Here is a 26,179-nt window from a genome sequence, read left to right as displayed (position 1 = left end):
AGCTGGATCCAGCCAGTACTTCACCACTCAGCGTGGTCCATGTCATTGGTCCCTTCCTGCTCCATCTTCTTCAGGCTGGTGGGTGAGAAGCACAGAGAAGTGGGGAAAGGCCAAAGCAAACCACACTGGGAGCAATTAAATACATGAGAGCCTGGAAGATGTGGATGGATGGAGACACTGAAGCACATGCGGTGTGAGGCAAGGTGCTCTGGCCACTGGCACTTGGGGTGGCAGCTGCCCCACGGTTGAGGCTGGCATTACTGCAGGGAGCTGCAGCTGGAGTGGGGCAGCCCCAGCCAGAGGGAAAGCATGAGAAGACAAGGGGAGTACTGCAGTATATCATCCACTAAGCTGTGGGGTCTGCAGTAAAGAAGGTAACTGTTCTGGTAGAAATTTGTGCTTTAATATATTTTTGTTTGTTTGTTTAAAACAAGTTCCCACTTCCCTAAGGAAGCCCTGTCCAACATTCCCAAGGAAACATGGGGGTGTTTTTTTCCTCCTTCATTTGCTCTTCACATTTCTTCATCCCTATTTTTTGTCTTTCATTCCTTCTTTTCTGTCTGTTTCTGTTTCTTTTCTTCCTTCCTTCCTCTCTCTCTCTCACTCTCTCGTGCACGTGCTTTTAAAAAAAGTTTTGTCTTTATTTTTAAACTTTGTTCTAGACATTATGACTTTCTCAAGGAGTGCTCCAGTTCTGAACCAGATCCCTTTGCGTGGTCATGCCTGTCAGTCTTTGGTAACATACGGACACTTTGGTGTGCCAGTGAGGAAGGTAGGAAAAGGAGCAGAGGTGGCTGATCAGGAAAGGAGCAGGAATGTCTTGGTCCGAAGACAGGAGCGCTCGCTTGCCATCATCTGAGCAGCACGTAAAGGAAGAAAGTCAATGGGCCACAAAGACAAGGGCTGTGCAGGGCTGGGACACCACTTCCTGGAAGAGCAACCGCTGGCAACCGAGAAGAGAGAAAGAAAATTAGTGATGGGACAGATATAGACCTTATGAAACAAATCAGCACACATCAATGTCTTCTCCCACACCAAAACACCCATATTTATTGGAAGGTATTTCTAGCCTTTCCTGGACGTTCTCAAGGTTTCCTAAAACTACTTCTTTTCTAACTTTGGAGAAAAGGTTGAATCTTAGATACTTTTGCAATCCAACCCTCCTTTCATCCCCAGAAGTTTCAACTTGAGTCAAACAAAAGGTTCTGGTTGTGTTTTGGTTACAGGTTGACCATCCTAGGCTGAAACAGACCTTTAACTGCACATAAAATTTTGAAATTTTTAGGGTGGTCTCACTTTTTTTATGTTTTGTTTTCCTCTTCACCTTTGAAATTAAGAAAATTGCTGAAAGTGACTCTTACTCAACAAGTTTTTTGTTTCAAAAATAACAAAAACTTGCTCACAAGTGCCTGCCTGTCTCTGGTTTGCCTACTCCAAATGTGTCCTCCTGCCCACCTGAGGCATGTCATCAAAGACACAGGCAGGACTAAGGCAATAGGCACACCAGTGATTCCCACTCGAGGGTGAATGCCTCCGTACTGCTTACACACTTTGCTATGGCTTCAACCTACAGTGCATCCCAGTGAGAGTGGAGTTGTCTCCATTACTGCAGTGGAGTTATGTGGATGGACTAGATGGACTGGAAAGGATGGACTGGAAAGGGACTGGTGGGATTTAGCTCAAGTGCTGACTGTCAGGATTGGGAGAGAGGTGCCATACAGCTCAGGTAGCTTGCTCCCATCCTGCACGTGTGATACCCTGCCTGGATGTGCCTCTCTGCTCAGAGGGCAACAGGAAGAATCCCAGCCCCTTTACTCCATGCCCCAAACAGCAGATTTTTTTTTCTGGAGAAGGACTGACTTCACACTGCAGAGGCCATTAAATCCTGCAGAAGACTCTTCCATTTCCAAAGATCCCACACCTGAGGTTTCCAGAAATGAGACACTGCAGAAGTCCTTAGCTTCTTTGGGATTACACCCCCACCCAACATACTGGTGCAGACTTCAGCACGCTGGTGTCTGGCACCACAGCCCCTACAGGATCTGGCTGTTCCTTTGAGCTCTGCTAACTCACCACTGTAAAGAATAACTTCAAGAGTCTGACAGCTCCTCTGCTGACTTCTGCTGATGGAGTCAACCACTTTGTTGAGTCCCACCAACATGTGCTTTGAAATTAGCTGCACATCCTTAGTGCATACATTTTTGAATGCACTCATACCAACTTGTTTGCCTCTGAGGCACACACAGTCTCACCCTTATTTGGTCCAATTGGCTTCCTTGGACAGTCTCCCTTTTTCAGAGTGACGTCATCGATGGCAATGTCCCCCTCGTAGCTCGTGCCCCGGACACCTTCGAAAATTAACTGCAAGCAGAGCATGGGAGAGAGCCTGGCATGAGGCTGCAGTTGTGGAGGGCCCTTCCCGCACTGCAGGGCTCTGCAGAGGTGAGCAGGACACAGACCAGATCTTATCAGGTCCCCAAGTGAATGATTCCTTCCCGTTTCTCCAGTACTCATAGAATCTGGAAAGCCAGATCCCACTGCTTATGGGACCAACCTCCCTGTGCTGAGTGTCTGTACAGTAACAAATGACCATGTACAGCTCTGCTTTATTAAGTGTCCTGCGCTAACAAGCCAACCAATACTGAACAGTACTTGCAAGAGTAACTAAATTCTCATTTATTATTTTGAAGCACACTGGGCATTTTGTCACAGTGCCACAACTTACCAGCTTGCACAGAGCAGCTCTCACAAACAACCCTACAACAGCAAAGTAGCCTGTTGGGTAAAAACATCAGCAATAAAAGCAGCCACTTCCTGGCTACACATGAGCGACTTGACGAGCAGATACAGAGTGTCCAGTTCATACTCACAAAATCTCCTACAGTCCTAAACCAGGGGGAGAGTGGGGGTGGGTTCTTGCAGCACATGCTACAAGAAATCTCTAGCACTCAGTCATTTTACACCAACAACCCCCAGATGTTCAACACTAAGAGACCTGTCCGTCACACAGACACGGTACCAAGAGGTACTCTTTGATAAGCCGTTTCCAGACCAGCAATAATCAGAAATTTATAGTGCCAAACTGATGCTTGCACATAACTTCAGCAAGCTTTTGTTTTGCCCCAGTGACCCTGGGGTTGAGAGCTCCCAGTGTCCCACCAGTGCCTGTGCCACAGAGATAGATGACTGCTGGGAAGGCTCCTACATCCCTGCCACAGGGATGGACAGGAAAGGTGGCAGGTGACTCCTTGACTGTGGAGCTGACTTACCTGGAAGGGCCCAGGCGGGTTGATGGGCACATGTGCTTGCTGCCACATGTTCCCTCGGTTCCCACTGAGTGACCAGACCTGGGTGTCAATGGCTCGCTTGTTCCGCACGCGGACTAGCAGGTTCAAGGAACCTGTAAGAGAGAAACCAGGTGCTGGTGTAAGGGGGCAGGCAGGCAAGCCTGCCTGCTGGGCTGGCTCCAGCATAGCTCCGGGGCTCAGCCTCAAACCATAGCTGTATGCCCCAGCTGGCCCAGGGACAGCCTGTAGAGCTGCAGTAGTAATCTTTGAAGGGAGCCAGCTTTCTTCTCTGTTGATGGATAAGTGCCACTGGCAATGTTTCATCCACCTAGACTACCCAAGGGAGGACACAGACGCAGACAAAGAGGGACAGGACGAGGAAGAGGAAGTTTACAGCACGGCTGGGGTGGCACAAGAAGGGGGTAGCAGAAATGCTAGCTGCCAGGGACCTCCAGAGGCATCCCATCCAACCTCCTGCTTGAAGCTGTCTCCCATTCTACAGGGGGGCAGCATGGTTTTATCTGGTCAAGTCTTGAATTTCCCTGAGGAAACCAACTTTTCCTAATGTCCAGTATGAACCTTCAGCACTATCAATTGTTGTCACTGTAACCTACTATGCTGTCTAATACTATGAAAAGATTTTGGTTTAGTCATCTTTGAATGTGCCCTTGAAACAGTTGGGGGCCAAGAGCTGACAGTAATCTCCTCTTTGCTAGACTGAGCCAGTCCAGCTCCCTTAGGAGCTCTTCCTCAGAACTGCTGCTCCTGGTCTTTGACTATCCTGATGCCCTTCTGCTGGACCCTCACCAATTGCTCTACATTCCACTTGAAATGGGGAGCCCAGAACAGGTATTTGTCTCCCTGTTCACCACTGACACCTGGCATATACTATGCAGCTTATAGCGCTCTCCCTGTCCTGGCCCTGGAAATATGTTGCGGAACTATGACCAACGTCCTCACTCACCACTTGCCCTGGAAGCAGCCTGGGAGTGAGCACCGTTTCTTTGTGAGCACTGGACAGTATTGCCTGTACCACACCACCTAATACCATCCCAGCCCCTTGTTTTCAGAGAGACACAAAGACCCTGTGAATAATTCTTTCAAAAAAAAAAAAAAATTCCCAAAAGGTTTTGTCTGCTATTAAACCAAAACCAAAGCCAACAAATTTCAAAGCATTTCCAGTTCTCACTTTGAAAAGTGTTTCACAGCCTTCTACCCTTCATCCACAAATGAAACCATCTCAGTTTGTGTTCCTGCAACATCTTTTCACTAGTGCCCTCAGCTGACTTCTTTTCCTATTTTGCTTAAGGGAAAAAACATTTTAAATCATTCACTCAGTGTTAACCTAAAGACCTTTTTTTCCTCAAAACATCAATCAATCACAACTCTAGTTATGCTGTTGCTCATCAGTGTTTCTGGTCTCCATACAAAGATATATTACACCTGAGAGCAGAGGGGCAATAGTAACCCTTACTTATACATCTGTAGTCTGTCTGCACTTGGGATGCTTCATTTACACATAGATACAGCCTTTCTGAGAAGCAGCAGAAAGAGGTCAGGGGAAGAGAGAGGGAAGTAGACTTTCCTATATGACCTCTCTCCTATATGATCCCCTCAAATTCTTTATTCTTGTCACATCTGCCTTGGGGGTACTGCGTGAATCACAAGAACCTGGAATTACCCCCATCAAGTCCTTGGCTGTCAGAAAGTGAGACATATATCACAGGGAGTTCAGAAATGCATAATAAAGATGATGAAATGTTTAGATTCTGAGTGAATGACTTACAAGAAAAGGTTAAAAAAATGAAATATGTATACGATTTAGTGAAATGAGGAAAGAAGGGCATTTTATTGCCTGGAAATATTCTGAAGTGTTAGCAGTAAGGCTAGCTGAGAAAACTAGATGACGGCCTGACAGGACATAGACAGCGTATCCAATTCTCTTCCCTAGTGGTACCCACTTTTGGATGCACACCATAACACAAGATCAGGAGGAAAATAGATGGTTTTTCTCTCTCTCAAGACCAGCTGGCACTGCACAACCTTGGTGGGCCAGAGGTAAGTGAGTGAGACCTCTCTTCTGGAAACACAGTGCCACAGACAAGAGATGCCAGAGTCTCTGGCAAAACCACGTTTGAACTGCTGATTTCTTGCATCTTCCCTGCCCTCAGGAGCTTCCTACAAAAGAAAGTCCCTCTAAGAAGGATATCTAGTCCTCCTGGAGGTCCTTGTTAAAAACTGATGGCTCACACAGGGACTACATAATTCCACAGATCAATGTCAACAGGAATACGCTCAGAGCAGCTAATTACAGATGCCAGAGCCAGTGAGGTGAGGGACTGAGAGTGAATGAAGAATTAATATGAAGCTGATAGCAAGCGCGGATTAAAAACAACCATTGTCTATTTCACTCTCGTTTGGGGACTTGCAGCTAGGATCTGCTGTGCAACAGCCAGCACTGGGACAAATCAGGCAGCAAATGAACTGGGATGCCCCAGGAAAAAAGCAAAGGTGAGATAGAAGGAAACCCAGAGAAGCATCTGGAATGCAAATTAGTGCCTCCAAAGCACTGTCTGTAAATGCCTGGCCTAAACCTAAACTAAGCCTGAGCATATCCTGGCTGACAACTTCATGTCCTTGCAGCATCAGGAAAAATGTTTCAACCTTTTGGAGCCCAAATTCCCTGATACAACAATACTGATTATGAGCAGGCATTCTTCAAATGGTTGGCAGTTATCTACTCACAACATGCTGTGTTTCACTACCCCTGTCAACAGATGGAAAACTGAAGGTCAAAACAGATGAGCAGTATACAAATCAGTCAGACTTGTGAAGGACAGCCAGGTGTCATAGCCCTACCTGCAATTCCTGCTGAGTTACAGAGGCTCCCTGAGACTGGGAAGGAACTATGATACCTCCAGCTGTCACTGGGAATATGCTTCTGGGAGGCATGGCAGAGACTCTAGGACTTTAAACATCTGGACTGTCCCATCTGATTTGAGGCCACAGTATTGTAGATGTTAAAGACTGTGCAGGTCTTCTACTTTATTCCCTTCTACCAGGTGTCAGTCTGCCACCAGTTGCCAGTCAAGTTTAAGGGCATGTAGCCTGTGATGGAGGTACTTGTAAAAGAACCTCCAGATCTGAGCTCCAGGTAGAGCCATTGCAGACTTGGACTACAGGAATCTCCAAGTCATCTTTCCAGTTCCTCAGAGCTTCTTTATCTGCACTTTCCAATCTGGCTTCAAAAGCCAACTTTGTGATGGAATAAGTGCTGCAGGGCTTTGTGTTTTCCAAGGGAAAGCTCTGGGTTCAGCCCACCGCCCTAAAATCAAGCATTGTTCAGGATCTCACAAATTAAGTCTCAGGCTAAAAAGGGAGGTGAGGCCTGTGTAGATACAGACATCCATAGGTCCTGACCTCTGGTAGATTTGCATCTGCCTACACCTACTTCCATGCAATCTAGCAATACCCATCTCATGCCTTATTAACTATATTCCCAGTGTAGCTTTCAGCATAGCACACAAGTGCAGCCTGAATCAACCACCCAATGCTTGTTAAGTGCCCCTCCTAGAGCAAAGACTACATCTCCAAATCCCACTTTGCAGGAGGTAGTCAGTGCACAGGCCATGCATGTGTGGAGGGTAAGAAGCCCATTTACAGCTGAAAACTGACTTGCTATGGGATCCTCAGCAAACTGCTTTTACCTACTTTTGTCTGCTGACACAATATGATAATGATAATCAAGCAGGACAGTAACTCTCAGTCACAAAGAAGGGAACTGAGAAACATAGCAAACATTTTATGAGACCTGAGGTAACATATAAGTACTTGAGCTCTTCTTCCCTTCCAGTGGTTACAAACTGAGGAAGAACCAGTGTCACTTGCTCTCCAACTTCCCATCAGTGCAGATGTGAAAGGCCCATATGGGATGTTCTCCAGTGCTGCAGTCACCCTTTTTGCCTGGTTTTAAAGTGCAGTTGTGCCTACTTTCCTGTATCAGAGTCCAAAACCAGCTGGCCAGTTTTGTTACCTATTTCTGTCATTCTTGCCCCTTACCCATCTCCCCTATCCAGCATTTCCTAAGGGCATCTGCTGGTGAGAGACGCACAAAAATAGACCATCTATCTCCTGCTAAATCTCTCCAGCCAACCAGAGACAAATAAACAAAAGAAAAATCCCAGGACACCAGCAATCCCGTTGTTACCTCTTCCCATACAAGGCCATCTTTTTGCATTTGTCTTGTAATCTGTATTATTCCTTCTTCCTAATCAAAAGGGAGAATAAAGGCCAGTGATGAGTGATGAGGAATCAATTACAGGGAGAGCGAGTGGTACCTTCTGCTGGCTGCCTTTATGACCAGAGCTGGCATTTCAAAAGAGTGACACTCACACAAAAGAGCACCAGCTGGGCTGCCAGATACAGTAGCCCAAGGGATGCCTTTAAATGTTACCTTCTCATAACAAGAAAAGGTCTTCACTCAGTTTCCACAGGATGGGGACTTCACTGTTGCAATGAATTGCAGTGTAGATCCAGAAGGGCCAGCACAGGCAGCAGTAGGAGGGAGGGTAGGGTCTGTAAGGGCAGGGCCACTGGCACAGTCTGTGCAGGATGGCAGAGAAGGTAGAGGTTTCTTCAAGAGTTCTCTGCAGGGAAACTGGAGGGGGCTCAATGCAGGGTGATGTTGTAGGAAAAGGCTAAGGCACAGCTCAGTTTATGTGGCTCAGATGGAAGGCAGGCAGCTGGAGCAGTCAGGAAGCAAAGAGAGGATGCTGCACGCTGAGAGACGGGGTGCCATGCCAAATGCAGCAGAGCTTCATGGGATGGGTAGGGAAGACTGTTGGAATCTACAGCCAGGAGCTGGGCTGGCTGCAGGCTGGAACGCAGCCTGGTCTCACTGGGACTCCCTGCTGTGCTCCTGCAGGATCCCTGCTCCAGCATGGGGCAATCTCAGGTGATCAGCTATTCACGAGAATTCCTGGCTGCAGCTCCAGTTTAGATTTGGCATCAACTGGGAATTCAAGGCTGAAAGCCCCCATGGAAATTCCCACGGCATTTCAACTGCAGACAAGACAGACTGAGATAAGAAGCTGATTGATTGCAAGAGATATCCAGTGGATGGAAAGAGATACACAGTGAGGAGAGGACTTAGACCTTGCATAGTTTAGCAGAGTCACCTGCAGATTCAACATGAGGGCTAAAACCAATCCAAGGAGAAATCAATCCAGGGAGAAAAGAGCTCTTACCTTTCTAACAGGGGCTCTGAGCACTTCCTTAAGTGTTTAATGTTAACACCACTGATCTGAAGCTAGAAGCCCAAAGCTTAGTGCAGGCAAATCCCAGGAGCAAATGACAGTCTCTAGAAAGAATCTATTACTGTTTATAATCTTTGCAACAAAGACAGGTCTCTCCCTCTCTCATTTAAATGGATGTTAATGAATAGCAGTCAGTGTCAGGCTAGTGTTTTCAGTTACAGAGCTGTGGGGGAAAGTGACTGCTCTGTGAGCTAGAGAGCAGAGTGTGGAAAAATAATTGTAGCACAGATAGAGATGGAGAAATAATATCAGCTGGTATTGACTCATAATTTCTAGGAATGGAAGTTGTCTTCATGCCATGATAGGATATATTTATTCATTCACAGTCTCTCAGGATGCTTCATACATTTAACATATGTGCAGTAAGACAATTAAAGCCTCTGGGCTGCTTTGACTCCTGATTACAGAGAACTTTGTCTCTACATGTCTTTAACAGTTCTCAGCTTGGTGTGCAGAGTCCCCTGTGTCCAGTCACAGGCTCACCTCATAGACCTATTCCTGCAGCCACCACTTCACTAACTTCAGAGCAGCAGGGTTCAGAGAGCTCATCTTGGTCAGAGTTCGGAAAGCACCACTATCCCACCTCTACTCACAAGGCATCCCCACTGGGAAACTGAGCATGTTAAGTGCTGTGCAGCAAGTTGGCTAATTGCTGTGGGACACTCTGTGCCTCATTACAGTAGGGAAGCTACAGAGAAAGGGATCAGGAATTCAAGCCTCCAGTTCCCTGCTGTGGCTGGGACTTTTTGGGCATATAAATAATAATATGGTAAGTTTTGAGGGGCAGTGTTTCCCCTACAGCAAACCTGTGAAAATCTAACTACAGAAAATTTTCTTTGGAGTTTACAATAGATTTAAAACCCCCCAAAGAAACAAACACATTTCCACCCCTGACCTCCTAAACCACCCTCAAATGAGGCTGGGCTTGAAGCAATATTCCCTAATATTGCAACGTCAATTGATTGATCTATGATCCATCATTGTCCATCTCACCTGTCTGGCATGTAGATGAATTTTGGGATGGAGGGAACGGGCCAGCAGAGAAGCAACAACACTGCACTCTGTGGATGCCTGGATGCCTGGATGGCTGGATGCCTGGGGGAGACACACTGGAGGTGGGGGACCTGAGGCTGAGGCCTGTAGACAGTGGGGTAAATGCAATGGTATAGTCATGACTTTCACATGATGAGGAATGCAAGAGCTAATGAGAGGAAGGCAGGCAAGCTACAGCTATAGCTCCTTCCCTCTAGCATATCCCCAGCTGTCTGTGTACATATAGAGCAGATGGTGATATGGCAAGAGCAGACTTGCAATGGAACTATGCTTGAGCTCCTCTGCTCATTTGATCCACAGTATAGTTAGAGAAATTGTTAGCATAGGAAGATGAAAGATAGAAGATTTCTATCTTTGATATTGTATTTATGGAACAAAATCCTGCCACGGCTTTTCATGGAAAATTCCCTCAGAGGTTGTTTGTGATCAGTAACAGGCTTTCTATGTGTGGACAACAAGATGTGGCTTAAGGAATTCAGAAGTGTGAGAAAAAAATCTCGACGCTTCATAACATTAAATTTATACTATCTTGGAAGGACAAACGCCCATCTAATAGGCAGCCAGAACAGAGTAGAGGGAGGGTACAGGAGGGGTGATTCATGGGTAAGTTCAGAGCTTGTCACTTTTTGGGGTCATGGCTGTGTACGAGCCCAGCGTTGCCTCTGACTGAGCTGCAGGCAGGGCAGGAGGAGCCTCAGGTGTTCGGCAGTGAAATGGACACTGCTGCCGTCACTTCTCTGCGCAGCTGCTGGCAAGCAGGATGGGATGATGCCAATGGGGGCAGCTCCTTCCCTCTTACCTGTTGTAGCTCCTTCTCTCTTACCTGCTGCGCTGGGTACTATATAGAGAGGAAAGGCCAGCCTGGGGGAAAATCATAGAATGGTTTAGGTTGGAAAAGACCTTTAAGATCATCAAGTCCAACCATTAAAAATGAGAGTATGATTAGCGTAGCAAGAAGGAGACCATGTGTAGGAAACTTTCCTACCGATTTTGCAGACTCAAGAAGCAGAGTGAACCACAGTTCAGCTGTGAGGTCTGTTTGCTCCTTGTTCACCCTCTGTTTCGTGACATGCCCAGATGCCTCCAGGCAAATGCTCTTTCTCCTCCCAGCTTTGATAACTGACCCTTTCATCTTTGCCACCAGACACAGATGGGTCCTTTGCGGAATTCATGTGCTCAGCTCTCAGACTGAGAGCACGCACTGTGCTCTGCACTCTCAGACGAGCTGAAACAGAAGTCTGCTTCATAGACGGTGCCAGGTTTAAAAGAGCACAACAGCCAGACAGGGGAGTCTGCCTGCCTGCCTCCCTTCTGTGGGCAGGCTTTGCAAAGACCTCAGCCAGAGAGAATGGAGACTCCCAGAGCCCCCAAAATACAAGTGATGTATGTGGGAGGGCTCCTGACAAAAACCCTGCAGACACAGATGTATGTACATCAAGGAAAATTTTGCCTGTCTCTTCTCTATCTCTATTAACGATTTCTGTATTTCCCCATCATCACCCTGTCTGTGGTGTTGCAGTCCCGGGAGCCAAGCACAGGGCAGCTGCATGGTTGCAGGGCGTGGAACAGATGGGCTGTTTTACTGTGATGCTGAAGCCAGTAAGACAGCAGGAAGGAGCAGCTGAGTTCATATATTCTTCCTGCTGAACAGAAGACACCACTCAAAAGCTGTTCTCCGGCCTCCTCCTCTGCCTGACCCAAGGAGACAGTGAGAGGATGAGTGGTTCAGGCCTAAGAAGTGATTTGCTGCACAAAGGTTCTTTGTTAGAGTAGGCTGTGTTCCCTGCTTTGAATCAGTATGCATTATAGCAAGACACTCCTTTCCCATTTCATGCCTGCTTGTACTTTCATCAAAAAACTTCAAGGGGACTAGCTGAGACAGTGAGACTCTCAACCTGGATCTGCAAACTCCTTCAGTTCAAGTGTTGGGGTGCCTATCATCCCTGTAGATCTCTCTTTGGGACAGGAAGTCACCCCTAGAAGTAGTGGTGATGACTGACACTTGCTGAGCACTTTTTTGTTTTCTGGGAATCATTTCCATACATTTTACAAAATCATGTCTTCTTGAAGCTCAAGTACAGATTGGGATTGGTTGCATAAGTAGTACATGATGCTTTTGCACTCAGGCCCCATAACCTTTATCCTGTCAGAACACCTAGGGGGGGTATCCAGATGTGCACCTGGAATGACCAATAGTGGAACAGTTAACAGTCCACGAAGAGAACAGAATAGTAACAAGGGAGTGCTAAAGAAGTAGCCGAATACGCACTGAGTGCTCCTGTTTCCTCTTAAGTGTCTGTTAAGTTTGTATTTAGCAGTTTCAGGGTCAGAATAATTGATGCAGCACCTGATGTCTCGGGAGACAGTCAAGTCACAGTATATCCTTATGGCCCCTCAACTTTGCACAAGGCTGCTGCTGTGAGCCAAGTCTGAATGGAAGGAGTCTATGCTTAGAGCCTGGAGGAAGGATGGGGAGATCATAGCAACTTCCAACCAGAGGAATAACAATGACTCATATCAGGTGACCAGGAGCAAAGATGATATGTGGGGATTCAGGGCATCTGCAAATGAATTGGTGCCAGTGTCTGTGCCTCTGACAACCTTCCCAACAAATTCTGTAGCAAGAATGTGGCCAGACATTCAACTGGCAAGACAGAAGAAGAGGACTTTTGATGAAGACATCATTTCAGTGGCTATCTGCACTGGGAACTCAATTCAATGAGGTACTCTTTGTGAGGAGCAAGAAAAGGTGGAGATCAGTGAACCCATATTCAACATACTAAGCAGAATGCCTGCAAACAACATGAAGACACAATATTTGCGGAATAAAAATGACATGTAGCCAATCCACATGTGAATACTTTCCCTTCTCTCCATGTTTTTTTCAGCTTCTCATGCCCTGCTCTTTGCCTTATGATAATTCAGTCCCACATGCCATATCAAACATACTGTTGATGCTCTTTGTAAGTAAACATCCAATGAAGGTATAGACACGTAGTATTTACTGGGCTCCAGCAAAAGCAACTGAAGGAGTTTTCTGCCCTTGGTTATGCAGGAAGTTTGATTAGACAATGTATTGGTCCCATTGGGTCTTAATTATCTTTAAATCTATGCCTCTAATCCAAAGTTCACTGAAGTCTTTAGAAAAACAATGACTTTAATGGTCTTTGGTTCAGAGCCACTGTATTGAACCTACAGAAGTTGAATGACAAGTATGTGGTTATCTTGACAGATATTTATAATTCTTGCTCATGGTCATGGTATTTGAGTAACTTCCCAAAAAACCAAGCAGATACTACTAGAAGAGACCACAGTCTATCCAAAGGGTCCATACCATAGCCTACAGGAAGCTGCTGGATCTCTGAACAAAACATTAGTCAAATACATATTTATTAACTGAGGAATGAGTAAAGCCACGGACCCATTTGAATAAGTGGAAAAAGAATGAGTATTAAAAAAATTGAGTACGTTTTTCATTACAAACTCTTCACTTAACTCTAACTGCAACTTGTTCAAGAGCCTAGAGGGACGTGAATCATATTCATTAGGAAAATCAGCTTCCCCTCAATCAATCCAGTGATGTAATCTCTACTGTGTAGAGTTATTGCTCTGGAGATATTGGCATGGACTTCAAGAACAATACCCCATGTATCCAATAGAATGCAGCTACCTCCAGGGCACCACCTGTACAACTGTGCAGTAGCAGGGTGTTGTGTTCATAAACGAAGTCTGGGTAGAAATGAGGAAGCTACGATGTTGAATCTTACAAAAACGACATTTTCGTGGTTCAAAATGCTTTTCAATTGACATAACTGGTACTGGTACTGGTAACTGTGTGACCTGACAGCTCTGACTCCTGTTAGAAATGAGATGCAGCTACATGGCACCCACTGGCATGTGATCATCTACCACAGCCTTTGAGACACACACCTTTGCACTAGTTGCATTATCTGAGTTGAAGAAGTAAAGAAGCAATTCACTTTGGCAAGCCTTTCAGATCTATGATTCCCTCTCAGCAGGAAGGCATCAGTTGTGACACCACCAGTGTAAGTGGCTGCCCACAACCCAATTACCTCTGTGAAACAGCTTATGGTTTTCTTGAACTCGAATGCTGTGGCAAGTGATCTGATCAGGTCTCATTGTTTCCAGTGACTCAGAACCCAAATCTCTCTTCATCAGTCCCACTGATGAAGCACTGTTGCTGATGCTATCTTAGAACAGAGTGGAGTAGGACAGAAAGAGAAAAAAACAAAAGGGAAGAGAAGGGAAAGCGAAGTTGGAAAGGACCTACAACCATCAACTAGTCCAACTGCCTGGCCACTTTGAACACCTCTCAAGGAAGCCTTTTCCAGTGTCTGACCACCCTCTCAGTAAAGAAATTTGATCTTTCCCTGATGCAGTTCTGAACCATTCCCATGTGTCATGTCACTGGATACCAGCACCTTCCACCCACTTTCCCTCAAGAAGCTGTAGAGAGCAATGAGTACTTTACAATTTCATTGGAAGCTTCCCATCTTGATTATACATAGGCTAGACTTAGCTGGAGTGGTCAGATAAGGTCTGTGTCAACACTGGAACAACCACACCTTTAAGTCTTCATAAGTTTCATAGATGCTGGACACATGCCAGAAAATAAGCCAGTTGCCTGATTTCTGGGAGAGGAACTGGCCAAAGTAAGACCATGACACTTCTAGTGCAGAAAGGAGGCTCAAAGTACAAAAACTGCAAGGGTCTTCAAACTTTGCATTCAATCAGGCCCAGCTCTTGAAGACTAAGACTTGCCAGTTTCACTACAAAAAGCAGCTGAACAGTCCCATCTTAGGAGGTACCCCAGGGCAAGGAGGGGTCTTTGCCTTCTCCCTTCTCTGAGGCCAACCATCATAAAACTGCGTGTAGTGACTACCGCTATTAAATACATAGTTTTAAAAGGGTCTACCAAGAGGAGGTATCCACATGCCTCTGAGCAACCTTCATCCTGTGACCTGACCATGAAGATGTCTTTTGCTGCAGGGTCTGTAAGAGCATCCAGCAGGGAGCAGGAGGAAGTGCACACTGTAATCTGGTTACCAGTTAGGAGACATGAGAAAAAAGTGGCAGGGGATTGTGGTGGAAGCAGTCCATATTCAGCTTGCCTCTGACCAGGACACCCAGGTCCCTTTCCACAGCACTGCTTTCCAGCATCTCATTCCCCAGTCTGTCCATACATCCAGGGTTCCCCATCCCAGGTGCAGAATCTGGCACTTCCCCTTGTTGAACTTCATATGGTTGGTGATTGCCCAGTCCTCTAATTTATCGAGGTCTCTCTGCAGGGCCTCCCTGCCTTCAAGGGAGTCAACACCTCCTCCAGTTTTGTGTCATCTGCAAACCTACTCAGTCTCCCTTCCAGTCCCATGTCCAAGTCATTTATGAAGATGTTGAAGAGCACAGGGCATAATACTGAGCCCTGTAGAACCCCACTAGTAACAGGTCTCCAGCTGATGTTCCCCCATTCTCTATTACACTCTGTGCTCAACCAGTGAGCCAATTGCTCACCCACTACATGGTGTGTTTATCCAGCTGTGTGATGGGCAGTTTGTCCAGAAGGATCCTGTGAGAGACAGTATCAAAAGCTTTACTGAAATCCCAAAAGATCCAAAAATGAACTGGCTTCCCTTGATCACCTAGGTGGGTTATGTTGTCATGAAAGGAAATCAGTTTTGATAAGCAGATCTTTCCTCTCAGGAAGCCGTGTTGGCTGGGACCAGTGACAGCGTTGTCTTTCAGGTGTTTTTAAATACTTCCCCGAACAATCTTCTCCATTAGTTTTTACCAGGCACTGAAGTGAGACTGACAGGTCTGTAGTTTCCAGGGTCCTCCTTCCTGCCCTTCTTGAAAACAGGACAATATTTGCTAGCTTTCAGTCAGCTGGGATCTCTCTGGAATCCCCAGAGCATTCAAAAGTCATCAAGAGAGGTTGTGTGATGACATCAGCCAGCTCTTTGAGGATTCTGGGATGAATCCCATCAGGCCCTATAGATTTGTAGGGATCCAGCTGGAGCAGCAGATCCTGCACAATTTCAGTGTTGACTGGGAGTTGATAATTTTTGCAGTCATGGTCCAACAGCTCAGGGCACCAAGACCCCCTTGGCCCGTCAGCTGCATTGAAGACAGAGACAACACCTCTGCCTTGTCTCTGTCCCTGTTTGTGAGGTGACCATCCTCATCCTGTAACAGGCTGATGGTATTTCTATCCTGCCTATTGCCATTAATGTATTTGAAAAACCTCTTTTTTATTGTCTCCTCCATTTCTCATCAGCTTCAACTCCTGTTGAGCTTTGGCCACACAAATTTTCTTCCTACAGCTGTAAGCAGCATCTCTGAATTCTTCCCATGTCACTTGACCTTGCTTCCACTTGGCGTACACCTTCCTTCTTTGCCTTGTTTCCAAGAGAAGATTCCTTTTCAGTCAAGCCAACCTTCTGCCTTGTCTGCTTGACTTCTGACATTTGGGAATTGCCTGCTTCTGTGCCCTTAGGAAGTGATGTTGGAAAAGTGACCATCACTGCTGGACTCCAGCACCTGCAAAAACGTTTTCCCAGATGACCTTACTTACTAATTCCCTGAGAAGCCTGAAGTCTGCTCTCCTCACATCCAGAGTTCAGGTTTTGCTGGCACTTCTCTTCCTGTCAACAGAGATCTTAAATTCGGTCTTTTCCTGGTCACTGTGGCAAAGACAGCCATTAATCTCCACTTTGCTCACAAGATTCACTCTGTTGATAAGCAACAGATCAAAGAGGGCATTTTTCCGAGTTGGCTTCCTTAGGATCTGTTCCATAAAATTGTCATCCAGATTTTTTAGAAATCTTCTGGCCCGGGTTGTACCAGCTGTGTGGTGCTCCCAGTTAATTTCTGGCAAATTGATGTCCCCCATAAGAACAAGGGCAGTTGATCTGGAAGTGTCTCTTAGTTCCTCAAAGAATAATTCGTTGTCATCATCGTCCTGGCTGGGAGGTCTATAGTAGACCCCCACAATGACATCCACATTATTTGTTTGCCCCTTGATTCTTATCCAGAGGTTCTCAATTGTGCCATTGCCAACTGTGAGCTCCATACATTCTAATCCTTCTATTACACACAGTGCCATCCCTCCACCTCTTCTGCTCTGTCTATCCCTCCTGAAGAGCCTGTAACAATCCAACAGGGCAATCCTGCCACATGACTTATCTCACCAGGTTTCACTTATGCCAGTGATGTCAAAACTCTGGGACCAGAGCAAAGCTTCGAACTCCTCTTGTTTGGCAGCCCCTGGAAAGGGAGGAAGAGGAGTCTGATGGCTGAAGCAAGGACTTGAGGATTTGCTCCCAGCTGTGATGCTGACTCTCCCACCCAACCTGACAAAAAGGCTTTCTGAACTTGGCAAATGGTTGCTGCCTGCCATGGCTAGTTTCCTCCCCTGAGGAAAGTAAGCAATTCCTCATTTGATGCATCTGCACCAGGCACAATGTTCTTGAATGTCTGAGACTTCTTTCCTTCCCCTCCCTCTGATTTTTGTGTTTAGGCAGGCAGGATCATAGGACAGTGTGAATGCTTGCTCCAGAGGGGGCCAGAGGAAGAAAAACCGATGACCAAATAACTTCAGAAAAACGGGAATTGCCTTCAGGGAGCTCCCCTTCATCCTGCGTTCTCATCAGCTGAGAGATATTCAACATCGTCCTGCTCTGCTAGTCACTGAATATTTTATGCCATGGCTACAACCAGTCCATTTGTATTCTGTTTCTCTCTTTCGTCATATCTATTATAAACGAGTAGTGTCTGGGAACTCTCCCAGGGAAGATTTGCCTGGATGGCTGTGGATATTTTATAGGCAAATTGTGAGAGTAAACCAGCTTTCAAGTTCTGTAGAGGAGGGAAAAAAGGTAATAAAAGGGTTATTAAAAAAATAAATAAATGTTGGGATTTTATATGGCTTCTGTCTGTAGTGACAGAGCTTCGGTTTGCTCCAAAATGGAGCTAGGGTTGCTAGGAAAAGCTTGGGCTGGGAGATGCCCTCTTGCAGGCACTGTCTGCGAACAGAAACAACCTGATACGCTCTTGCTAAGTGCTATGGTTGGCTCAGCAGGGCTGGCACCTGGCTCGGTAGGACTGCGCTGGCACTAGGTGAGCAGGGCTTGGGGCCATGACTGGAGGCATCAGGGATAGCCAGATATGTGGGAAGCAAGGCATGGCTCAGGATTGTAGCAATCCCATCTTTACCTTCATAGTGTTGGATATGTGATATGGGTAGGAGGGCAGGGTCTGTCTCCTCATTTGACAGAAGGTCTACTGAGTCCTACACTCTCCTCTAACCCATGGCTAAAGAAGAAACGCTGAATAAACTTGCTTTGCCCTAAAAACTCTGAGAGGACTTCAGCCACTAGGGGTATCAAGCCTGGCACTATCCAAAAAATGTACAGCTTTCTGGAAGGGTTTCACAACTTCCATACAAACAAAACCAGCCAGGGAGTGATCAACATGCATTAGAAATTTAGATTGAGCTGGTGAAACAAGCATGTCCCGAACACGGGTTTATTTGTGCATGTGCAGAGATGAGGAGAGCTATACCAGAGTGTTGCCAGTGTGGCAGTAAGGAAGAAGATCAAGTAGTGTAAGAGTTAGTAATTATCACAGTGGGAATGATGAAAACCAGACAAGTTCCGATTACTAGGCATTCTGATTTTTCCTGTAGAGGTCTCAGTTTCACCCTGCTGCCACAATATGTAGAAGAGAAGCCAAAATGGTTACAGAATATTGTGACCGGCCCGGAACGAAACTCCAGTGTTGAGCAGATACAAGATACTGAGTTTCAATTTGCAGAGACATACAGAGTGGGTTTGCTAGACCGAGTCACTTATTGCACATATTCACATATTCTGGGACAAGAGAAAAAGAACATTTTCTCACTTAGTTCTCTTTCATTCTCTGACTCTATCTAGTCAGTCTAATTTTAAAATAATTTATTCCCTCTCAGCTCAGCAGCACCCACACTGGAAATAATCATTTGACATTAGAGTCTATCCACCTTGTACAAATTTATCAGCTCCTTTGTGCAACAAAAGCAAAATGGAGAGCAGGCAGGGGCCACAACATTAGGTATGAAGAGAAAACTCAACAGATGTAAAAGGCATCTGAAGCTGAGGAACAGAAAATGGCACTTAGTGGCTTTCTTAGATTTTGGGAGTTACTGTAGCTTTTGCTCTGGATAATTTGCTGGTGGAGCAAATGAGTAAAGAGTTAAAATGCTAAAAGCAAAAAACCTATAATGAATTGATTCCCTGGCATGTCCAGTTCACCCCATTTCCAGACAGACTGCCCAATGAGAGCTGTAAAACAGAGCTCTTGTCCAAAAGCAAGTAAAAGTTGATGGCTTTTACTTTACCTGTGAACGAACTTGGGATATGACACACAGTTGTATTTTCAAAGCAAAGAAAGCAAAAGAGGCCTCCTCTCCCTACCTCTTTCCTTGCCAGTCTCCCACCAGTCTGGCCCAGTCTTCATTGAAATTACAAAAAATGAGATCCCTCTCCAAGCCTCCAGGACATGCAGGAATTAGGCAGCAGAGCAGGCCAGCTGCAGGAACATGCGAGTTTGCCAGACATCATTAACAACTGGACTCAGTCAGCTAAGCAGGACCAGCAAGTTCAGGAAAACCTGGTGTGAGCCAACACTGACAGTGCTCTTCTGTCTGAGCATCCTGCCCCTGCCAGCTTGACTACAGCATGGAGCAGCCTGTCTGCAGGGGAAATATAGGTACGTGCAAACACCTTTGACCTAGCCTGACCCCTCAGAAGAAAGACACAGACGGAGACCTGCTCAGTGAACCACAGTCCAGCCCCCAGCCCCCAGCACCCATGGTTGTCAGGGTTTCAGCCTTGCCCAGATTTTGCAGTTAAACTTCTCAGCTGTGCCACAAGTGAACAGAAATGTGGTGACCAGACTCAGGAGTGTACTTCCTCCCAGTGACATCTACAGTGCTGAGCAGAGAGCTGTTAATTAACCCCGTTTATTGAAGGGCGGACACATTCCTGCCTGGGCCCTGATTTTTCAGTCAGGCTCCAGTCCAGCAGGTGATTAATAACCCAGCGTGCTGTGGGAAGAGTGCATCTATTATTCAAATTAATGAAATTATAATCAAGAGGTGACAAATTAGCAATTGCTCCTTGACTGGATATGGAAACTCATTAGTGTGCCAGGCACTTCTGGGGTGCTTGCTGCACTCACAGGCTTACAGTTAGAGAAAAGGGAGTCAGGCAGACCAGACAGCCCCTTGGCACAGCTGGGGGAACACGCATCTTGCCCACCCTAAAATAGCTACAGCCACTGCAGAGTTCTCTGGTCCCACAAGACCCCTTAACCTCCACCTCTTCTTCATTGGACAGACTGACTGCAAGGTACTGCCCCAAGGATTGGCTGCAACAGTCTCAAAGCCCTGACACTGCTGGGCTGTGTTATGGGACAAGTATTTGAAAACAGCAGCCCATCCTGGTGCTGTGAACACTGGAGTAGGACTCCTGCCCTCCTGAATCGCTGGTTGCAGGCACAGCTGGTGGAGTGAGAGGCTGGAGATCTTCCCCAACAGCCTGCTTAAGGCTGGGGTTACCCTTCCCTGGAAGGTACTCACCGATGTGCTTCCCATACATGTGGTAGTAGAAGGAGACACAGTAGTACTTGGCAGTAATGTTGTAGAGGGGGCTGATGAGCCGGGCTTTGTCTCCTGTCACCCGGGGCCGGGACGCCTCGATGAACATGTAGTAACCTACAGAATAAGAAGGAAAGGTGGGGAAAGGCAGCATGCACTGTTTCTCCCTTCTTGCAAGCTATGGGAAGCCAGTGGCTGGGAAACTACTCCTCCTCTGGGAGACAGGGCCTTGCTCTTCCCAACTGCTCTGCACCCAGTGTGATCCTAGCCAGAGACACTTGCAGGATGTCTGCAGTGCCTCTTCTGCCTTTACAGTATTTAGGGGAGAGAGAGAGAGAGATGAGCATCTCCAGACTGGCGCTGTGAGCGCCTGCAGCAGGTGAATCCCTGAACGTGCACACACACACATCTGTGTGTGCAAAACGAGCCTTCCTGCTGCAGCACAAGGACCCCAGAACTGACTCCATGGTGTAAGGAGAAAACCAGAAAGAGGAGGCAGAAAGCATTTCCGGCTAATTTCTTTGCCTCAAGCAGAGAGAGAGAGGATTTGGTATATCTGGCCTAAACAATATTGTTGTCTAAAGAGAACAATACTAACGTAGTAGTTAACAGCCCAGGGAGGAACAGATTAGCTATTAAACTTGTTGACATAATTTTCAATGCTCAATCAGGTCGGTGTACTGAACACTAATGGGAAAAGCCATTTCCTTAGCTGGCCATTGGATGTTTCCCATTTTTTTTGAGTTCAAAGATATGTGCTTGCATACAAATTTACTTTCCTTCTTAGAGAAAGGTGGAAATAATATCCAGCTAAAACGGGAGCATGTGCTCCATTCACAGCTAGCATGAGCAATACATAACACCAGTCTCCTCCAGCTACGAGGTGAGGCAGCTCCTGTCTCTCATCGTCCTGCTTGGCACTAAGGAGATCTGTTTGCCTCCCTGAGACCTTCTTTGAGGAAACAGCTGGCTAAAACCAGCAGAGCCATTTCTAGGTGTTAGAGATGTTCTCGTTTGTTTATCCTTTTTTAACTTCAAAACAAGCATCAAACAGTACAAGGGCATTAGGCAGCAGGCAATTAGCTGGTAACAAGAACTAATGCTCACACTATTCCCTTCAACAAAGTCGTGGGTGTTTTAATTGTGTGTTTAATGCCAATCAGTAACATGCAAATTAACTGCCTGCTCCCTGCACCCTGCGCGGAGGAGAAGTGTGCTGTGTGGAAAGCAGATCAGCCCTCCACCACCTCCCAGAGACACAAGACTCCTGACAAGCAACGGCGTGCATCTCACCCCCCAGCCAAGCCGGAAGAAACCCAGATGTGTGCCTACCCTCCGGCGTACCGCTGATGTCCGTGGGGGGCCCGGTGTTGACGGTGCGCTTGGGGTTCTGGGTGAGGGCATTCTGCCGGGTCCAGTCAAAGTTGTCCATCTTGTCCTGCATGAAGCCGCAGATCTTCTCGTCCTCAAAGCGGCAGGTGTTATCTGTGGGGAAGGAAGGGAAAGGGCTGGTCAGCTGCTGCTTTTCAAACCTCCTCCCCAAGCTGCCTGGGTGCTCGCAGCACTGCTACGTCCCTGTGTTGAGCCGGGGGCAGATGGACAGCCCTCGACCTCAGGAGGAGGCTGAAAAGGAATGTATCACAGAAATCACAGAATGGGTTGAGTTGAAAGTGACCTCAAAGATCATCCAGTTCCAAACCCCCTGCCATGGGCAGGGCTGCCATTCACTACATCAAGTTGCTCAGGGCCCCACCCAATCTAGCCTTGGACACTTCCATGGGTGGGGCACCCATAATATCTCTGGGTAGCCTGTTCCACTGCCTCACCACTCTCTGAGGAAAGAATTAACTCCTAACATCAAATCTAAATCTTTTTATATTTATAACTAAATATTTTTAGTTTAAAAATATTCCCCATTGTCCTATCATTACCCATGATATACACATGATTAGTATTATTATGGAAGGGTTAATGCAGTCTGATGGATGTGATGGTCTGACAAAACAGAATAAAGCCAACATAGCTAAAGTGAAAGAGAGATTCTGCTGAGAGATCTGAAGGGGTAAATGTAGAGGTAGGTAAAAAGAGCATTGAAGGCAAACAGGCTACAAGGGCTTTTATATCAGAAAAACTTGATAGTAGAATAATTTCCCCAGGAGAGAGGAAAAAGCACCAGCAGATGACCCCCTTTAGGCTATATATTTAACTAAACTATGACACACATGAAAAAAAATCAGTTGTGGAGAAGAGGTCAGCTCAGTGTGACAAATGTGTCATTTGGCTAGAGTACATCCAATTTATACCAGCTAAAAGGCACATTTGATTTTGAGCTTATGCTGGTTCCCCTAACAAAATAAGTCACGTAGGTAAAAGATTTTCATGTAGGATCAGCCACATGTGCAATAGGGCTCGCTTTTATTACTACCACAAGACAGTTACACCCTACAGCAATACTGTAAGACAGGTGAAAAATCTTGTGCATAGACATAACCCAATATGGACTTGCAGAGACTGGAATGAATAGGACATAACAATGCTGAAGATTGTAACTTTTGTGTTAAAAAGGTAGTTCTTGAGTCACAAAAACAAAGGCCAAAGACCAGCTTTACGCTGCTGATGCGACAGGAGAGGGATGGATGAAACGGGCAGAAAAGAAAGAGAAAAGAGGTCCAAGACCCAGAATGAAAACTGCTCTGTGTTTTGAGAGGTCCCTGGGCAAAAACTCAAGCTGGATGGAAAATGGGCTGAGCATGGATCTCAGACCTTGCAAGTGGTCATCCAAACAGATATCAAAAGTCTGTACACCCCTGTGGCAGGGATTTGGGTTCCACCTTCTTGCCTGTCTCTTTCCAGCATCCTACCAACGCAGTGAGGAAAGAGGAGGCAGCCTTCTGCTGTGGCCAGCAAAAATGTCTTTGCCAGCATAGGCTAGACACTGTGTGGCAAGCCAAGGGCTTGGTTCACAGACCAGAGCAGCTGGGTTTTCCACAAATTCAGCGGGAAATGCCTCTCTTTCGAGCTCTGTACAGCCATCAGGAGTTTGGCTGGGCTGGCCGCTTAACTGCCGATTAACCCTGGCTAAGTGCTTTCCATTCAATCTGCTAATTTCTAATTAGCATCCAAATCCAAATTAGCCACTGCTCTGCAGTGCCTAGCACAGGGGTGGAATGGCATCTGGAGCTGAAGGAGAAGGGAGGAGTGGGGAGGAGATGATGGGGCACATGCTGGCGAGGGGGCTGAGACAGGGTAACTGCGTGGGATGGGGGGGGCCTTTTTCATTTCCCAGCACAGGGAAATGGAAGGAGAAAAGAGTGGAAAAGCAGCTTCTAAGGATCCTTCTTCAGCTCTCATGGCTGAGAGAAGGGAGTTCATGATTGTACCAGATAGCCAGTGGTCTTCAAAGGAGGGGCTGGAGCCCACAAGCTTGCTGATATTGCTGGGTTGTGTAATACCCGTTTTCTCTCTGCTGGACCAAAGACAAACATTTCCATGACTTCAGCTCGTGGGTTGCGAGCTGCAGTTACAAGAGACAAGTTTTCTCTTAGAATGGCATTATCCTACACAGCAGAATCACCATGACTCTCCTTTTGCAAAGGGATTGTTTGCAATTCTGACACTGTGATGCACATGGACCTTCAGAGAAAGGTGACATCTTTCTCCAGCACAAAATTACCTTAACAGGGAATATCAGGTGTAAAGCAGAGCTGGAAGCTGTAACACAGAGGTCAGCCAGGCAACTGATTGAGAGGGAACAAACCCGCAAATGAGGAAGCACAGACATTGAAGGAGAGGCAGATTAAGGAGAAAGCACAAGCTCAGGTGGAGATCAGAGAGAGCTGTGCAAGACAAGAGAACTGAAGACAGTATTCTCAGCTTAGCACCAAGGTCTGGTTGTACCAGCTGATGGACTACTGTGCCTCATTTGTAAGAAGCCCCACAGACCTATGGGATGAGACTGCTCAGAAAAGATGACTCAAAAGCCCAGAGAAAGCTCTTTTAATGTCAAAACAGGATCCTGATTGCATCCGCTGCTCTCACTCAAATGCAGCTAATTCCAGAAGGCAACGCTTCTAGCAGAGCACATAAAATAGAGAACGGTCCCGTGCATCACGGATCAACCAATGCTGTTGCATAATTGACAGCAGGATCCAGCTTATGTGCAACACCACTTGCTGTGCGGGAGTTTATAACTACAGCATATTACCTCTGCTTAGCTTGGGAGCTCAAGGCACTTTGCAACAACTAATGAACAAGGCTTCTTAACACCTCTATGGCATAGCAATGCCTCTTTCTATATATCTCCTGCCTTACACATGGGGAAATAGATGCCCAAATGTATAGACAGACACATTTAAGGTCACAGCAGGCAGTATTTAAGCTGGAAACAGAACCCAAGTGCTCTGACTCCTGGTCCTTTGGTTTAAAACAAGCCACAGGAAGGCAAAGCTCTGTTGTTTCTCCGAGCTAGAAGTGGAGGTGCCATGAATAACTAGGAGATGTTCAGTGTGGTTTGGGACACCACCAGCACATCACCTCTGTGTGGTTATCAGCAAAGCTTGCCAGGAGAAAACTGGTAGATCCAGCCAAAAGAAAAATGTTTAAATGGCTTGCTGTGTCTCAAGAGGCCACAAAGGTGACCTGACTGATGACCCTGGCTGTCTGAAGCAAATCTTCTTGAAGATTTACCCCATCTGCCAGGGATCCTGGCTCAGCACCATGGTGCAAAGGAAGGTTCCTGTTTTAAAATTAAGAAGTGGATTTAAACATTGAACACAGAATTTGTTCTCTGGATTGTTATATATGAGGTGGAGGTGGCAGAGGAGCTGGTTCCTCAAAGGCCATCTTCACCAAACAGATTTCCTTGGCAGGTTTTGCAGTGGAGGCAGCTCAGTGCAGACATATTTGCACCTGGTTACAGACACCTCCATGCATTCCCAGGGGAGAGATCCTCTGCTGTGGCTATTAGCATTTCTTGTTGCTTTGCCTTCTTGAGGAATATAATGGAGATTTTCCTTTCAAGTCCTTAGGGGGAAGCCATCCCTGGTTTCGAAATGCTGGATGCCAGATGAATACAAAAAATAATAATCCTATTCTAGCTGCAGCCTATGGGTGATGGAGTGCACTTGAATAAAATTGCCTGCATCATTTAGCTGTGGTCTGAAGACTGAAACTGGCTTAGTGCATAAAGAAACATGCTCCAAGCCTCGGCTCCGTTGCAGACCTCTTGACTGACCCACAGGCTATATCACCTTCTCTTTGGACATCAGTTTCCCCACCTAGAAAATGAAGACAATGAAAACTGTATTGAGACCTCAAAGTACATTGTGAACTAAGCAAAAACATTTAACAGTCTCTTCCATTGTAATCTTCTAGAGCATTAATCACCAGTAATGGAAGAAAGCTTCACAATGACATAACTGGATAGGTCATACTGGATTGCTGTCTGGTTTAATATTTCCATCTGCAACAAGGGGATAATATGGTCTACACAATTCTATTTGTCATTATGATACAAAAAATTTTCACCTTTTTTAACCTTTGCATTACACACATTCCTGAAGGATGGGTACAAATTTGAGTAATCCAACTCTATGCAGCAGGCTGGCATCTCATTCCCACATGTTCATACTCGAGCAACAACCTTAAATTCCTCTGGACTATGAGGCATTATCAGGGACAGGACACACAAGCACTAGATGGTAAGCAACGAACCATCGTAATCTACAACAACCAGCATTTGGCACAGATCACCACCCACTCTGCTTGTCCACGGTCCCAAAATGTTTTAGCACCGCACACAGCCAGACTGCAGATACATGAGAAACAGTGTTGCTGCTCTGGAAGGGCAAGACACACTGGCCAATAGAAAA

General features: G+C 46.3%; 1 protein-coding gene across 1 annotated transcript in view; it reads right to left on the bottom strand.

Moving 5' to 3' along the window:
• Window positions 1–531: 531 nt before the first annotated feature.
• MDGA1 (MAM domain containing glycosylphosphatidylinositol anchor 1) overlaps window positions 532–26,179 on the bottom strand; it is a 143,390-nt gene continuing 117,742 nt past the window's right edge. The window contains exons 13-17 of the mRNA XM_032684442.1: window positions 21,642–21,794; window positions 20,292–20,426; window positions 3,270–3,400; window positions 2,253–2,361; window positions 532–943 (exon numbers count right to left, since the gene is read on the bottom strand). Coding sequence (XP_032540333.1) covers window positions 852–943; window positions 2,253–2,361; window positions 3,270–3,400; window positions 20,292–20,426; window positions 21,642–21,794 — 620 coding nt within the window. The 3' untranslated portion in view covers window positions 532–851. The remainder of the gene's footprint in view (window positions 944–2,252; window positions 2,362–3,269; window positions 3,401–20,291; window positions 20,427–21,641; window positions 21,795–26,179) is intronic.

This window comes from Chiroxiphia lanceolata, chromosome 3, assembly GCF_009829145.1.
Source record: "Chiroxiphia lanceolata isolate bChiLan1 chromosome 3, bChiLan1.pri, whole genome shotgun sequence".
Lineage (NCBI taxonomy): Eukaryota > Metazoa > Chordata > Aves > Passeriformes > Pipridae > Chiroxiphia > Chiroxiphia lanceolata.
The sequence above is the reverse complement of the archived record's forward strand: the minus strand, read 5'-3'. Positions and strand labels throughout refer to the sequence as shown.